The 17125-nt window shown below is 35.8% G+C and overlaps 1 protein-coding gene across 1 annotated transcript in view; it reads right to left on the bottom strand.

Moving 5' to 3' along the window:
• Window positions 1-5009: 5009 nt before the first annotated feature.
• The window catches only part of SEC63 (SEC63 homolog, protein translocation regulator), a 35021-nt gene continuing 22905 nt past the window's right edge, over window positions 5010-17125 (bottom strand). The window contains exons 14-21 of the mRNA XM_070932820.1: window positions 14989-15071; window positions 13264-13323; window positions 12416-12586; window positions 11139-11294; window positions 10489-10590; window positions 8115-8213; window positions 6892-6996; window positions 5010-5415 (exon numbers count right to left, since the gene is read on the bottom strand). Of these exons, the coding sequence (XP_070788921.1) occupies window positions 5272-5415; window positions 6892-6996; window positions 8115-8213; window positions 10489-10590; window positions 11139-11294; window positions 12416-12586; window positions 13264-13323; window positions 14989-15071 (920 nt within the window). The 3' untranslated portion in view covers window positions 5010-5271. The remainder of the gene's footprint in view (window positions 5416-6891; window positions 6997-8114; window positions 8214-10488; window positions 10591-11138; window positions 11295-12415; window positions 12587-13263; window positions 13324-14988; window positions 15072-17125) is intronic.

The following is a 17125-nucleotide window of genomic DNA, read 5'->3' as shown; positions in this document are numbered from 1 at the left end:
GCAAATATCCCCCTAGTCAAACAATCCCAAAAAGATTCTACTTCCAGATCCCAGCCCTGTGTCCCACCATATTTGACCATAGCTTTTCTGTAAGGTTCCAGAATCAATCTCTCCAAAACACTTTTGCACAACCATCAATGTTATAGAATGGGCTGTATGCTGTAGCTTAGGTTGATGCAACCTGCTTCATCAACCTGATCACTTTTCAGCCCTTCAATCTCCCTCCATTCTAAGAATGTCTTGTAATAATTGCTGTCACAGTTGGATTCTTGCAGCTTGCCCCCCAATTGATTCTTCACTTTCTTCTTGCAGGCCTGGTACATTAGCCTCTAGCAACAAGCTCTTTGCAAACAACCCAAGCCCAAGTTTTCCAAAAAAATTAGTCACTGGTTCAGAATTCATGGTTTCATGAATCAGTCTACGATTCTCTTTTACCACATTTCAAACTTGCCCTTATCTAACTTGTCTCAAAAGAGACTAAATATAAAATAATCCACACAAAATAATCTATCAAATAAAACAAAAGAACACCAAACATTTAAACAGCCAAATAACATTTGCTCTCTCATTCAGAGTTCAACTTGGCTAGCATGCAGACTGCCATCTTGAAAAGCAACTGTAGGTAGATGAAAGGTTCTTGGCTCATAAACTGAATTATTTGCAGAAAATATTAGATTGGTAATATGACATCAGAAAGAGCAGTCTTAATGTATCAAAGTAGTTGTGTTTGACAGGCAATGGAGTGAAGAATTGCAAGATATATAGAAGCAGAATAAATAAATAAATAATAAATTAGTACTAAATGATCATTAAATCCGAGAACACTGATGGAGAATTTTTTAAAAAATGGAAATACTGTTAGAAAGATAGTGAATAGCATGTGATTTTTGCTTTAGTTCGCCAAAGAAGGAAAAATGCTTTGTAAAAAGCATGCTTCTTTACCCTTATTTGGGAGTTAGGTCAGGAAAATATAAAATTGAGTTCCACACACTGAAAATAGTTCACTTAAATGTGTGCATGGTAGGATATGAACAGAAGAATTCAAGAAGAAATGGGGGATGAATGCACATGGATTGAATTGGATAATGCTAAGGTGGTTATCTCTTATACAGAGAACAAATTAGGATTGAATTATAAAATAAATATAAAAAGGAAGAATGAACTGGTTGAAGGGAAAGAAGATGATGAAAAGATCATGGTTAGAAAACAACGAGATCTATAAAATGGTGAGATTAAAGAACAAAAAGTGATGTTTGAATCAGTGTATGGGTCGGGTGGAGATAATGGTTGTTTGCAAAGCAGAAAGATAGGAATAAATTTTTAACATAAATATATTTATATTTATTTCTTTTTTTCTCTCCTATTTCCTTCCTTTCATTTTCTTTGCTTACTTTTTTTTCTTTTGCATAGAACTTCTAACCTGAAAGGGAATAACATAACAGGAATGCATAGTATGATGCATACATTTAATTTTCCATTTTTAAACATTATCTTGGCTGATATAATTCAGTTGTTTGTTTTGAATAGTGTATATAAAAGAGGCAGGTCATTGTCAGCAGGATTTTTATTTTTAAACTTAGTACTAGACATGAGAGAGTTTATTTTTAACTATATTGGTCAAGTTTAAAATTATGTATTTTAAACTGCTCTTTTAGCTGCTTTATTGTTGTGACAAGACAGAATATAAAGATTTTTAAAGAAGCCAAATAACTGGCTTTGGTAGAATCTGCTAAATTTATCTGAAGCAATACAATGATACATAGTGTTTGAATGTCTTTCAGGTTTGTTCTTTTAGCAAATTACATTTTTGTTGTGATTATAATGTTATGCACTTGTCTCCCCCTTCTGGAAAGGAAGGTGACATTACAATAAAAACTTTTTTAAAAAGGTTAGCAAATCGAAAAGTAGCACGTTAACAAGATTAGCCACCCCTATCCCACTCCTTAATTTTAGGATGGATCCAGTGAAGGAATCCATATGAGCAGGGCATCAAGTGTCTTATAATGTATACTGGAGAAATGTGCAGCAGGGATGTCAGGAGAAAAAAATTATAATCACTACATTGCAAGTGGAAAAGATGCCAAGCGGTGGAGATAATCCAGAAAGGATCTGAAAAATATATGTCCAATTTAGCCATTTATATATATATATATATATATATATATATATATATATATATATATATATATATATATATATATATATATATATATATATATATATATATATATATTCTTTCCTATTTCCTGGCTTTCATGCATGATGCATGTATCTCTTAACATCTTTCCAAATTTGGGACAGTTTGCCATTATTGCTTGGTAGTCCCTCCAAATGCACCAAAACATGTGCAGAAGGTTAGCAGAGGGTTAGAACAGTCTGTTGCTTCCTAGAAAAGTTACATTATGTGGCAAATCTCGGTTTAGCATGGTATAATATGGGAAAGGATCTTGAAATAAAATAGCTGAAACAAAACCTTGACATGAAAAAGTACTAAGAAGAACCCAGTTAGATCGGATTTTGGAAAAAGTCCATTTGAGTCTCCAAGATACTGTACAGTACGAGTTCCATGGTAGCCAACCAGATACCCATAAGGCAGGGCACCAAGCAAGATGAGTGAGTACAGTTACAGCATGTTTTACAACTATTCTAAATGTTCTGAGTTTCCTGGATTTATTATGATTCTTGACCCTTCTGGTTCTCCTTTACTTCACTTGTAGCCTACATAGCTTTTAGAGGAACAATGTACAGCATTGTACTATGGGTGACGCAGTAAAAATGTTACTATTTTTTTAAAAAATGTCCTAATATTTAGGGAAATGATATCTGGAAAAAAGTGCTTTAGCTTTAGTAAAAGCACATAAAGAGAAATGCTTCATATCAAGCACATGCCTGGCAGAATCCCTTATGCACTTTTTTAATATAGACTCTTAAATCTGTCAAGTGCTCCACCCAAAAGACAACTAATGGGGCTGCTATAGTCCCACCCAATAATATTTTCCAGAATTTCCTTTTTATGCCAGATGAGAGAAAATAACAGATTAAAGTGTTTTGCGGTTTCACTTTACAAAAATGTTTTTTTTCTAGCTCTTAATGTCAGAACCCGAATATATCCTTTTTCATTCTTTATTGAGAAAATATGCTATTAAAAAGAATCTTTGCCTTTAACTCAAACTCCTGCTTGGAAGAGTCTGATGAATGTTCAGTAAGAGAGTTCCAGCTCACTTTTTATCATATCCTTTTTGATACTTTAAAGGAAAAAAATAAAGATCAATAAGTCAGAACTCATCAATGTGGCAAAAGCTGTAAATTCAAGTTGTTCCTGTGACATATGAGATACAAATCATCTCTTGTCTAAAGTTAAGAAAGATACCCAGGTTTAAGCACCTATGTCTTATCTTAAAAACATATGCAGTGTTTGTCAAACATGGCTAATAGATAATTGTGAGACCGTTAATAGAAAAATAAACAGGGCTGTAGGGTGGAATAAAAAGAAAAACTTGAAGAAAACCATAGCAAATAATTTCCCTATTGCTTCCCAGAAAACAACATGAGTGTGTGTACCTTTATACATCAAATTTGACTTGAGGGAAATTTCATCTTTTGGACTATTCTAGGCTTTAGATACAATAAATAATTTACTGCTCGAACTATATTGGAAATCATTTTGTTGGCAGCACTGTTTTCAAAAAGAAATTACTTTCATATTATAGTTTGATATTATGAATGTGGTGAGCCAAAAAAGCAAAACATTGCCTGTCTGTGACAAATCTTTCTGTATAATACTTGAATGGTACATAATTATAATGTTGTGGATGGCAGCTATTATATTACAATCTAAGTTTTAAATTCCAAACTTACCATGCCAACAGTTGCTTTTCTTAATAAAACATTTTCACATGCAGGATGTTTTTAAATTTTATTTGCAACTACTGCAATTACAAAGAGAAATATCCATGTAAATTTGCATTGAAAGTGACAGTCTATTATTTCATAAACAGGGTCACAAATAAAGGAGCAGCTCATTTGGCCTGTGGGTGGTTTCTGTTCTATGAAAATCTTCCTGCATGAGCATTTTTTTGTCAAGGGTTTTACAGTATTTTAATTGTATAGTTCTTTAACATTTAATTATAAAAAAATCTTTCTACATGATTGACATCTGAATGTATTTCTACAGTTCCTTACCACATCAATAATTGTATTTATTACATGGGAAGAAACAGTAGAATTTATTGCAAGATTTTGCTTCTCCTTCACAAGGAAACTTGTGATCTATATTTAATCAAAACCAACTGTACTGGGAATATAGTCCACATTAATATCCTCAGTAGAGAGGAAAAATGAACTATTACAATGTATACGTTTATCAAATTTAATCCAGTTTATTTTGAATGGTTCTGAATAAATACAAAAAATGTATCTTAGTGTGTCAGTGTGTCTGATTTAAAAGGCTTCTGACAAAATAAAGTAGACTGAAAGCCAAGAATTATAGATTTGATATCTTTATATTTAGAAAAGGATATTGCCACTGCTTGATATAACATATGGTCCCCAAACTCTTAATATACATACAGGTTTATCAAAAGAAATACTGTATGATTTGCTAGATAGTAGGTGCTTAGACATATTTTTAGCCATTGAGAAATATAGATTTATAACCTGCATGAAAATTAGAGGCAATAACTCCCCTCCATTAAAGGTAGATTTAAGTCTCAAAAAATAAGCCTATGGGTGTGACAATATGGAATGTACCCCTCTCAGGGTAAGATACCAAGTCCAAAGCAAACAAAATAGACTGAAAGCTATAAGCAATCTTAGCTCAATGTTCTTAACATCACTGAAAAAGATCTCGCAGATTTTCCCAACATAGAAACTCAAGTGGATGTTAATTTCAACAGAACTTGTAAAACAAATTGCCTAATATGAAATGTTGGTTTAATGATTGCTTCCATTTAATAATAGCATCTGTTACTATACTGGACCAAAAGTTGATCAAACAATGTAGCCCACACTTCTGGACATTTAGAATAAAAAAGCTTTTATTTTCAGTTGGAATAAATGCATCCTATACTTAAAGGCTGTGAAGAGCCTTAAGCACCTCCCAGGTTATATACCCAACTGACTGACAGACCTCCACTGGGAAATTACATGAAGTATTCATAATTGGTAAAAAGAAACTTGAAAAAAATCTTCAGTTCATCTGCACTGTTTTTATCTTTCCCAGGTCACGTTTGTAGAGATATCCCGTATCACACAGTTCATTCGTCATACTATTTAGTCATCATCTTCTTCCTCCTCTTCTTCTTCCTCAAAACTGTCTTCAAAACCTTCACTGTCTTCCTGGTCTTCATCTCCCTCTATTGCTGTATCCCACTGTGGATGATTTTCTGGCACAGGTTTAGCTTCATGAACTTCCAGCTGCAGAGAGTTCAAGTGATTGGAGAAGGGAGGGAAGCAGGAAGGGGAAAAATATAATTTAAATGTTATCATTTGAGGGAAGTTATTAAAGTTTATCTACATAATATTATAAATTAATTCAAGAGCACTCTAAAGTAAAGAGTAAACTGCAAAATATTTTGCATATATAATAAGCAAGTTATTCTCCATCCTCTGCAAGATTCCGCATTAATCGTTTATCAGGCATAGCTTATATATTTATGGGTCAAAATACCCAGAAAAAAATCCTTATCCCTCAGAAGACCATTATTTAATGTGGGTACTTATTTCCTTAAGCAGAGCTGCTCAATGTCACAGGTACCAAAATGTTTAAAATGGCTGTTCTCAGACAAGAAGTCTTGAAAGATTTAGCTACAGGTATTTCTCTACTTACGACCAGAATCGGGACTAGAATTTCCATTGTTAAGCAATGTTAAGCGGTTACTGAGTGAGTCATGTCTCATTTTATGACCTTTTTTGCCATGGAGATTGTGAATCACTGCAGCCATTAAGTGAATCATGCAGTCGTTAAGGGAATCTGATTTCCCCTATTGACTCTGCTTGTCAGAGGCCCCTTGGGAAGGCCATCAATAGAGATCACATGACCTGGGGCACTACAGCTGATATAAATATGTTCTAATTCTGAATACTTGACCATAGGGATACTGCAATGGTCATAAGTGTGAGGACCAGTCATAATTTTATTCAATGCCATTGTGACTTCAAACAGTTGTTAAATTAATGGTTGTAAATTGAGGATTACAGGCACTTTGTCTTATTCCAGCCACCTTTATTATCAAACAGGAATTCAATGCTGTGTGTGCACACACTGCAGATGACTTACATTGCTGGTATTATATTGATGATCCCTGCCTCACAAATTAAGATTTTTCAGTCCTTGCTCTTAAGTTTTTAGCTTAATTTTTTTCCAATCAAAATATTCAAATAAACTCAGCATTATAGCCCTCTACTTACAACCTAGAATTATGGTCATAAGCCATCCCAGTAGGTCATCATGTGACTATGACCAATTTTATAACCTTTTTTTTTTAAAGTCATAATTAAGCAAATGTCACAATGCTAAGTGAAAATCACAGTCAAGTTAAAATCACAGTTAAGTAGGGTATTTTTCACCAGAAACGTGAAATAAAACACAGTGTAAATGGTCATATGACTGCAGGACTCCGCAGCTGGTTGCCAAGTACCCAAAATGCAATTATGTGATCACAGGGTAGGGGACCGTCAGAACTTGAAAACTGGGTCATATATAGCTTTGGGAAGGTTCATCATAACTTCAAACTGTCATTAAGCCCCCAATCATAAATTGAAGACTACTTGTACAGGACAATTTGTAGATACATGAGGTACAAGTCAGTGCAGTTGTTAGTATACCGCAACACAAGTTCTACTAAACTTGTAGAATCCTCTCCATCAAACCCATCTGTGTGAGAAACCTACCTTTAATGGTTTAATCTGATCCAAGCCCATGTAGGAATCCGATCTTAAATAAACGGTATATTGGTAGTTTCCAGGTTTACCCGGTGCAGGAAATTTTAGTTCTACCTGGAAATACATGTAATCACTCAGCTCAAGTTATAAAAGCAGAACAATGAAATGACTTCAGTAAAACAAACAGCATACAACTTTAGAAAGTGCTAGGCTTCAATCTTTCTAGTGCTGAATTGATTATATTCAATGAGCTATGTACTGTGGCTTAACAAATCCACTTTCTGAAATTTAGCGAGAACGGAGGAAAAATCTTTTTATGGCCAAAAAAAAAAAAATGCTTGAAAAAAATTTACTGACAGCACTGAATATCAAATATGCTACATCTGTATAGTTGTTCTCCAATTACAACAAATTCCAGGTGATCTGTTAGTATAAAATACCTAATTTCTCAATGCTCCTCATCAAACACTTTAACATTACACAACATTAAATTAGGCTTTTCTTATGCAGCAGCTAAAGCCTGCAGAAGGAAAAACGTCTTCCTTAGAATGACTGTCTAATTTCTCTGTCAGTACTGGCTAAGCAGGTTTTGCTGAATGAGAAGCTATGAGTCAGGCAGGGTCTAGACCAGTGTTTCTCAATCTCAGCGAGTTGAAGACCTGTGAACTTCAACTCCCAGAATTCCAACAGGTCTTCAACTCGTTGAGATTGAGAAACATTGGTCTAGACCCTAGGAAAAGCAGAAGCTGAGACAATAATTGAGATCCAGAGAAGGAATAGGAGTGAGATGGGGACGACAGACCATACAACACATAGCTCCATCTTGCCTACTTTTATCAGCCGAAAAGAGCCCAAAAAACCACCAAGCCATCCCAGTTTTTAAAAATCAGAAATAAATGAAATACTAACAGCAGCAAGGATTATTTTTTCACAATATTGGAAAAATGAAGAAATACCACAAGATGAAGAGATAATTAAGAGGATATTAGATTGTGCAGAAATGGATAGACTTACATTCAAAATCAAACAGAAAGAAGACACAGAATATTATCAAACATGGAACTTATTTTACCAATGGTTGGGAAAAAGGGGTGGAGAGTAAGAAGGGAATTTGTATTGTTAAGCAATTTAAATACCCAAACAACACAATGTTTATTAAGCACTAAGAAATGTAATAAATAGAAAATTAATAAAATTTATTTTTTAAAAAAGAAATAAATGAAATACTGCACCTCTTCTTGGTCTTTTAGTGTACACACGTGATATGGCATTGATATTAGTGTTTGCTCCTTCCTATCTGCTATATATAGCCACCACCACTCCTGTTTTTCCTATTAAAGAGAGGGAAGAAAGAGACAGCAAAGATCACAATCCTGATGTGATTTTCATCAACCAAATCTGTAACTGAAGTTTTGGAACAGAAACTGTAAATTGGCTCATTCCAAGAGAAACAGTCAAATTAAGTTCTGTTAGCTTCACTGTTACACCATCTCATACAAAGCAAACTTTGGCCAAAGGCTCAAAGATTTCTCTTTTGACCATTTTTAGGCACACATTACTCTTTGGCGGGGGGGGGGGGGGGGGGAAGAAGAGAGACACAGATAATATCATAGGATGTAAGCATTGGGATATGCCCTTAGGATTAACCTATTTAAAACTCTACCTAGTGCAAGATTCTGTTGTTGTGGAATGCTGAATACATCTGGAAATGGAAGTGAAGACAATTGCCAGGCTTGAGCCACATTCTGGATTAGAACACAGAATCTGACATCCTAACTACTGTGTTTCTCCGAAAACACAACCCACCCCAATAATAATCCCAACCCTAATTTTGGGGGGGGTGGGCCGAATATTACCCCTACCCCAAAAACAAGCAGGGGGGATGGGCATGGCCAGCATGAGTGGTGGCACGGGTGGGGCAACTCTCCGGCTGCAGCCCGCTGGCCTCTTGGGGCAGTACAAATACCGCTTTTGCCCTTCTCTTTCTGGGCGCAGCGCTTCTGTTTGTTGGACCGCTTCCCCAAAGCCGGCTGCTCCGTGGCCAGCTGCTTCGCTTTTTCCATTTTTTGGGGAGGCTCTTTTGGGAGGCTTTTTCCCTCTTTTTGGGAGGCTCTCCAAAAAGCTTTGGAATGGAAGCTTTTTGACAGACGGCAGGAAAATGGGGAGGGGAATTTTCCTGCCTGTCATCCATTCCTCAAGCTCAGCACAACTGAGGGAAGGATGGCAGGCAGGAAAAACCCCCTCCCCATTTTCCTCCCGTTCACCAAAAAGCCTCCATTCTGAATGCTGAAGATTCGGAATGATGTGGTGCGTCCACAGTGCATACAGCTCACTGAGTCTGGCCTGCTGCACCTCAAAAACAGTAAGACTGCCTCGAAAATAAGCCCAGATGCTTATTTTCAAGTCTAAAAGAAAATAAAACTCGGTCTTATTTTCTGAGAAACACGGTAGATGTGCCAGTGTTAAGGAATGAAAATGTACTACAATGTTTTCTCATAGGGTCCTAGTTGTTTCTTTCTATTTTGTCTGAAGCAAAACTCAACAGGGCAACATCAACTTCCAATAGTCATGGAAATAGGCTGAATGGAATGATTAGTCATAATTTTGAAAAAATGCATAACATGGTTCCAGGTATCAGACATGTGACCCTACATAGGCAGAAATTGCATTACAACAAAGTAAAACTCTTCTTGGTGAAGGTACCAATTGTATTACAGAAAGTAAAATTTTAAACATTAAAGCATATGTTGGGTTAAAATGGAACTGCACCCTTCAAGTGGGCAATGTTCTTAGGGCACTAAATGGAGTCATGCCAGGGAATCAATATACACATGTGACAAGTTGAACATTAGAACAATCTTCCTTATTTCAATGACTGATTAAATAAAAATTCATCTAATTTATATAAATAAATGTGAATGGTCTACCAACCACTGCACACAGCCTATGCGCTGTGACTTTACAATTATAGATAAAGAAACCAGGAAGGAAAGGCACTGCACATGATTCAAAAAAGAATCATCCAAAATAGCAAAACCGTAGCCTGATTTAAAGCAGTTTATGCAATCATTATTTCTTCAAAAGTAGCCATATATTTAGGTTATTTTATAACAAATTCCTCCTCCTTTCAGTATTTAGATGCTTACGAGAACAGAGGAACAAAAACAGAGGAACTATGTGGATTATTTATATTAGCTCATGATCATGAACTAGGATATATTGTTAAAATCTAGTTTAATATTCTGCCAAAAACACAAAATAGAATACTAAAAAAATAACAAAGCAACATTAAATGATGGGAAACTTGACAGGTTAGAGCATCTTCTTTAATCTTAACAAAATATACTGGGTATACTCTCAGGATAATGTTCTTCCACATTCTAGTGAATATGGAAATGCATAAAACAGCATAGCTGTGCATAAGAACAGCCACAGGTTTTGCACAATTTCAAGCACTATGCTAGTTAAGACTCAAAATCTACCTTGCTTTTCAGAAGGTATTACTGAGGAATTAAATGTTTAAGGCCCAAATAGAAACTATTCTGAAATTTTGCATTCACTTCATCTCAGTTCATCTCAAGCATATTTAGCTATCTTTTTGCTGACCTCAGGAAAGTAGAGAGTATAAACAGGATGAGTTATTTTTGACTTGGTTTCCAAGAGAGCCCGTTCTTTTCGTTGTATACTCTGTTGTAATTCTTGCCACTCCTAGTAGAAAAAGAAAAATATTCTGTTTATTTGTGTCTTTCTCATGAAAATAACTTTTCTGCAGATTGAGAAGAGTATGTAAATTAAAATAGGAATGCATTTGTATCTTAATAATAATTTGGAAAGGAAAAGAACTACCAATTTTTAAATGCATTTTACCAATTTCATTGTATGAATAAAAACATTTGGATGGTTTACTATATTAGTAGACATGTTACAGAGAAACAGGAAGCTCATATACTTTACAAAAACTTTCCAATTCTGTGTTTTACTTAGTTTTACTAACTACAAAATACTATCCCTCCCTTTACCCCCACTGAATGGACTGATGAAAATGTCTTATCGTAGGAAAGGTTTTGGGTTAGATTAAATGACCATCCTAGTATTTCTCCAACAGCTAATAAAAATAAATCTTTCTAAATTGTAAATAACAAAGAAAGACCATCACGAAATAGCTGTAAAAAGAGTATTCATATAAATGTTGTATGTCTTGTATTGTTATATTGTTATAAAAATAATAATAAGAAATTTTTAAAAATAAATCTTACAGCTTCATCATCCTTGCTTTGCTTTTCATCTGGTTCTCTGTCAGAGTCTCGGTCACTGCCATCATCTTTCTCACTTAATGATTCCCGATTGGTGTCATCTTCTTCAGATTCACTTCCTTTATCAGAAACATCGTAATCATCATCCTTGACAATTTCCTAAATTTAAAAAGGGTAATTTTACATTCAGTCATGCTCATAACACTAATTTATCAGAGGCGGCAAATTGTAGCCAATGTTGATTGATCGATTATAAAATCTAAGCAGGATCAAACCTGATTAGTCCTAGGATGCAGATACAAACAACAACCCAGAAGAAGCCAGTGTCAAACTACCTCCATGTTTTTTACTAACAACAATACAGATGTGTCTACGCAATCACCAAGAGTTGAACTTGAGTCAAAGGATCCTTTGCCTTTGATCTATTAGATCAGGGGTGGCAAACTCAAGGCCCGGGGGCCGGATCTGGCCCGTGGGATGCTTAGATCTGGCCTGCGGGGCTGCCCTGGAAACAGCAAAGGACCAGTCCGCGAGTAAAAACGGAGCTCAGGAGGGCTGCATTCAGTTGCAGGAGGACATTGCAGCCAAAAATGGAGCTCGCGAAGGCCACAGGCAGCCCTCCCAAGCTCCATTTTCGCTGGCAGAGGGTTCCAGGAGGCCGTCGCAGTCAAAAATGGAGCTTGGGACCCCCACAGGGGCACCCGACACAAGTGATGTCAAGCTGGCCATGCCCACCCTGCCCCACTCACTCCGGCCCCCCAAGGTCAAACACAACACTGATGTGGCCCTCAATAAAATTGAGTTTGACACCCCTGTATTAGATTATTTCATCTCATGAATATGTCTTCTTTATTAGCATCTTCCTTAGCTTTCTTTGGATAATCACTTATAGCAAAATTTAAGACATTCTCTAATTTAAAAGTAAAATAAAATAAAAATAAAGGCACGCTACCAAATGATACTGTACTTAAAACAGGAAGGATATGCTATAGCATAAAGAACCTCTTCCCTTCATTACTTATCAGGATTTCATAATGCTCAGCTACTGTATTCTACAGGCTACGATTAACCAATATGAAATTTAGTCTATGAGTTCTAAACAGAGGTGTTAGGTCTCATAGAAATCAAATTATTTTGCATATTACAATCCACACATAATTTTGCTTGGTATTGTTCTCCATTTTTCATTAAACTACAAACTGGTCCACAGTTTCTCTGAAATTTAAGTACTTCAACACGCCCGAAAACAAAAATCCCAATCCATTTCGATTGACACATACATTCCCAGCAACCCCATTAGCTTGTTTTTGCTTCAGCTGCTTTGTTTGTAGCAAAGGAGCAGGAGCTGGCTTCTTTTTCACAAGTTTTTTCTTCTTTGATTTGGAAGTCTTCTTTGCTCCTTTGTTCTTCTGCTGCCATCCTTTATTCTTCGATTTATTAAGGTCTCCTTGCTGCAAAGGTAGTAATATTTAAAATGGTTACACTTCAGTCCTTGAGCCACCCAAGTGCTTTAAGTATACAGAAATTAACACAGACCTTTTAATATCAGGCATTGGTGGATAAAAGCAACTGACCAGGGCACCACTATCTATGGGCATCTCTAGAGGGAACAGCTGGCTCTACAGAAGCTGGCTCACAGTTATCACAAGTACAACACCAGCAAAGCCCCACCTGGCTATCGTTTCATGTATGTTTGTTGTCTTCTCAACAAAAGCCGCTGAATACTTTACACAAAGTTTATGTTATAAACCAGGGCTCCCCAACTGCCAGGCTACAGACCAGTACCAATCCATAGCCTGCTAGGAACTGGTCTGCATAGGTGAAGGTGAGTGGCAGAGCAGCGAGTGAAACCAAAACTATTCCCCCACCCCGGTTAGTAGAAAAATTGTATTCCACGAAACCAGTCATTGGTACCAAAAAAGTAGGGGTCCACCTGTTGTAAGCACAGAAATCAGATTAAATTAACCTTCCAAATGGTTTTACCTTCCAACGGTTAAAATGATCATAAATTATTTGGCAATCTTGCAATTTAGCAACAGGACTCATTTCAAAGAGAAAACCTAGACGGTTACTAAACAAACTTCAAGGAATTACAACACAACCATCCACACCTATGTTTTAAACTTACGCCATCCTCTGCAGGCTGTTCTTCAGCTGAACAGGTTGACTGTTCTTTCTCAAACACTTCCTGAATAAAGGGAGAAATAAATTACCTTAGTCTCTCTGTATCAACATGAAAAACTGATCAATTAAACATTAATAATGAACAGAAAGTGAAACATTGGTTCGTATTTCTCAAGATGAAGAATCCAGTTATTAATAGAGGGAAATTTTAATCAATTGGTAGAAAGACTACGGGCTTTCTACAAGATATTTTTAAATTTAATTGTAAATAACTGTTGAAAGCAAATATGCAAATGGAAGAATCAAGGAACAGTGTGTGCATATGGCTTACATTAAGAGTTGGTCTGAAATGCCAGAACTACATTTGCAGTTGTCTGTGGAGATTCTCAGTCATCTTGGTCATAACTGTCTCAAAGGTATCTTTTGAGAGAGCATCTTTGAGACATACATTTGCAGTTCTTTTTACATATTTATTGAATTTTTATGCTGCCCATCTCTTTTATAAGGTGACTCTGGGCAATATAAATTTCTTTCTTCTTTTTCTTTCTTTCTTTTGTCTAATTTAAAATGAAGGAGAAAATGTCTTCATTATCATTGTTGTAAAGGAACTGCAAGGATATCATACAGGCAGATCTACTATAAATCATCCAGAGATCTACCTTTTGACCATATGTGAAGATGAATGAGCGTTACCTCTCCCAGCTGATAAACACACATCTGCAAACTATGCTATTAAAAAAAGGTACAGAAAGATTATTTCATTTAAAAAGTCAAGAAGCACAATACTGTGTTTCCTTCTTGTAGTTATCTGCATTTCCAAAAAGGCATTAACAGTATCCACTTTCACAAAGTGAAAAGTGAATGTAAAATCTTTTGTTCTAATGCTAAGCAAAAAACATTTTAGAGATATGAGCTGTAAGGGAGAGGCAAAAAAACTGTGTATCTCTTTTTAATCAGGAGAAGTTTCTTTACCTAGCATTGAATTACCTATTTAGCACAAGTACCTGTAATTTTTTTCTTGGATACCGAAGGTCGCTCCCCATCCCAAATCACCTTTGATAACACAAAAGCTGCATTTGTGCCCTGTTGAACTATGGCAGATTATCAAACCACAGTTCATGGTTCCATAAAAACTGACCCAGAAATACTTAAGACAGATGGAGTAGGGGGAACTTTTTAAGAACAACTAAGGACTAACTTATTAAGTGCTCCCCAAACTATTTACTGGAAATTTGATTGCAGGATTATTCTATCTGGAAGGGACAACCAGGCCACAAATAACATTAGATTCTGTTTTACATTTTAACAGAATCAGATGATATTTGGGGCCCTAATTGTCCCTATATGGCATAATATATTTGTCTATTATAATTATTTATATATTTCCAATTCTTGTCCAGCGAAACAAAGCGTCAGATTTGGCACAAATCAGATTGGGGCGTTGTCTTACCTGAACGCCCTTTCTGAGAGTGGAGAGGCTGAGTCATTAGACTGGGATCTAGAACAAATCCTGTAATCAGTAAGTATATCTAATTTGAAGCAGAGGGCTTCAAATTCAGAAGTTTCCCTTCATATACCACATAAAAAAGCCACAAGTGGGGATTTTGGCATGAACTGAAGTCATAGGGAATTCCACAGCCTTGTGCAGCTTGCTTCTTGATGCATTCAGGGATATGACCGGATATAGCATAAATAAACCCAAGAACAGTGCGTATCAATAAATACTTACTGCCATTGTCTGTCTTGTCAAGGTGACCAAAACTGTGACTAGCGATCCTACAGTGATGTTATTACTGTCTTCATCATCCAAAACTGAAATAAAGGTTCCCCAATTATATAGCTTTCTTGTGAATAGGTTTTACTCAACTTTTAAATGCATGACTCAAAAAAGCTAATTTTTTGCAGCTTGAGCTCTCATCTGGATTTTATCCAACCATCTCATTTAATGATAAAACTCAAAGGACCTTAAAGATACATCACAAGCAGCTGCAGATTGAAGGACAAAGGAAGAATGCCAGACTATATAAGAAGAGAGGCTTTTGATAGCTGCTCAAAGACAAATTTATATATATTCAATTTCTACTTCAAAGACTCTGCACAGAATCCTCTTTTTAAAAAGTTTAAAATGCATACTTTTGAATAAAGGTGTGTAAAATGTTCCAAATCTGGACTATATCATATTTAAACCATCTCTGTTTTCAGTCTTGAAATAGTTGCTTTGCACTCAAAACAGTTTTGCATTCAAAATGTGGTGTTTCATACTTGAGCCGGGTATTTCAAATTCCAAACATTTTGAATTCAAATTGTTATGTGCACTCCTATTTTGGAACTAAAGGACTTTAGATAGCTCAATGTATAATAAAAAAAAAGATAACAAAGGAATCTAAAACTGTATTTTTAGTACTGTATCTCCCTGGCATCGTCTGATGACTGCCAGATGTGCAGGACTGCTGCATTGATTATACCTGCCATATAAACTGGCATCAGATAAAAAAAATCCAACATATCTGAAGGGAAACACGTTGGGACAGGCTGGTCTGAATAATGGTCTAGGTTGCAAATGAATAGTAAAATAAAGCAAAGATAACCCATCAAATCACATAAATGGAAAGGGGAGCATGGAGTTAGAGATCACACTGAATTCCTTAATTTAACTGTTTAGAAAATCAAACCACTTCTTTAAAAACAAATCTTTAAAAAGTAATAGTAAGAGCTTCAATTAAGCAAAGGTAAACAGGTTTAATGGATTAAGGAAAAAGAAAGATGTTCTAATTTTTTTAAAATTATCAAATTTCCTCACAGGAACTCTTTAACAAGTAAAAGGGACTATATCCTCAAGTGATACTGATCAACATCTACAGCTTCATATGTACTTAGGTTTAAAAATGAATTGAATGACTACTGCCCATTTAGATCAACCAAGCCTATTTTAATGGGTACATTTTTAAAAATCAAATAAAATTTGATACGTTAATTCTGGAAAACAATGAATCCTTGTTTCTTCCTAGTAGGGGAGAAAGATGCATTATCAAAACAGGGGTATGTGTGCATGTCTGTACATACTGTACATATCCATCCCCCAATGAGTGTTCAAAAACTCAGAAAAGTAAACAAACCCAGGAACACGAACAGAAAATAAGACCCAGAAAAATGTTTAAGGTTTCTACTTAAAATCTGTGTACAAGCAGTGAATTACTACAAATGCAATGCTATGTATGACTAATTTATAATCTATATCAGGCTGGTATTAATTCAGTCTATTCCTGAAAACAGCTCAGGCAAGAGGTTGTTTACACACCAGCTAGCATTAACTGAACATGGCTGTGTCAAAATTCGTCATGATTTATATGAGAAACACTTAGTAAACTGCGGTCTTCCATCACAGTTGCAGAATATATTTCATTCTGAACCATTCTGAATATGAAATTTCACAACATTCTCATTTCAAAAACAAAACTTAATATCCTCCTAAATCAGGGATATCAAACTTGCGGCCTACAGGCTGGATGCATCACACACTGGGCACGCCCAGTTTAGCGAAGTGGGGGGAGTTGTGATATGTCACGTAACGCTGCTGTGACGACAGAAGTTTGACACCCCTGTTCTAAACGATTCAAGCTTGAAAACCATCGGCTAGGAAGCATTTTATACTGAGAATAGCTTTTTCAAGCTTGAAACTCTTCTGCAGTGCTTGGAGTAGCCTGTTCCATGGCCAGAGTGGTTTCATATTTGCAAATAGGGCAATTTGGGAAATTCCAACCTTGAAACATTTTTCACAGCCCTTGTCCAGACTTATACATATTAACCTGTCAACATGGAAGCTTATTATGTCCTCTTTATTTGACCCTCAAATCTAAGACAGCCAA

Source organism: Pituophis catenifer, unplaced genomic scaffold, assembly GCF_029215685.1.
Source record: "Pituophis catenifer annectens isolate HBS135680 unplaced genomic scaffold, rPitCat1.0.hap2 SCAF_1, whole genome shotgun sequence".
Classification (NCBI taxonomy): Eukaryota; Metazoa; Chordata; class Lepidosauria; order Squamata; family Colubridae; genus Pituophis; species Pituophis catenifer.
The sequence above is the reverse complement of the archived record's forward strand: the minus strand, read 5'-3'. Positions and strand labels throughout refer to the sequence as shown.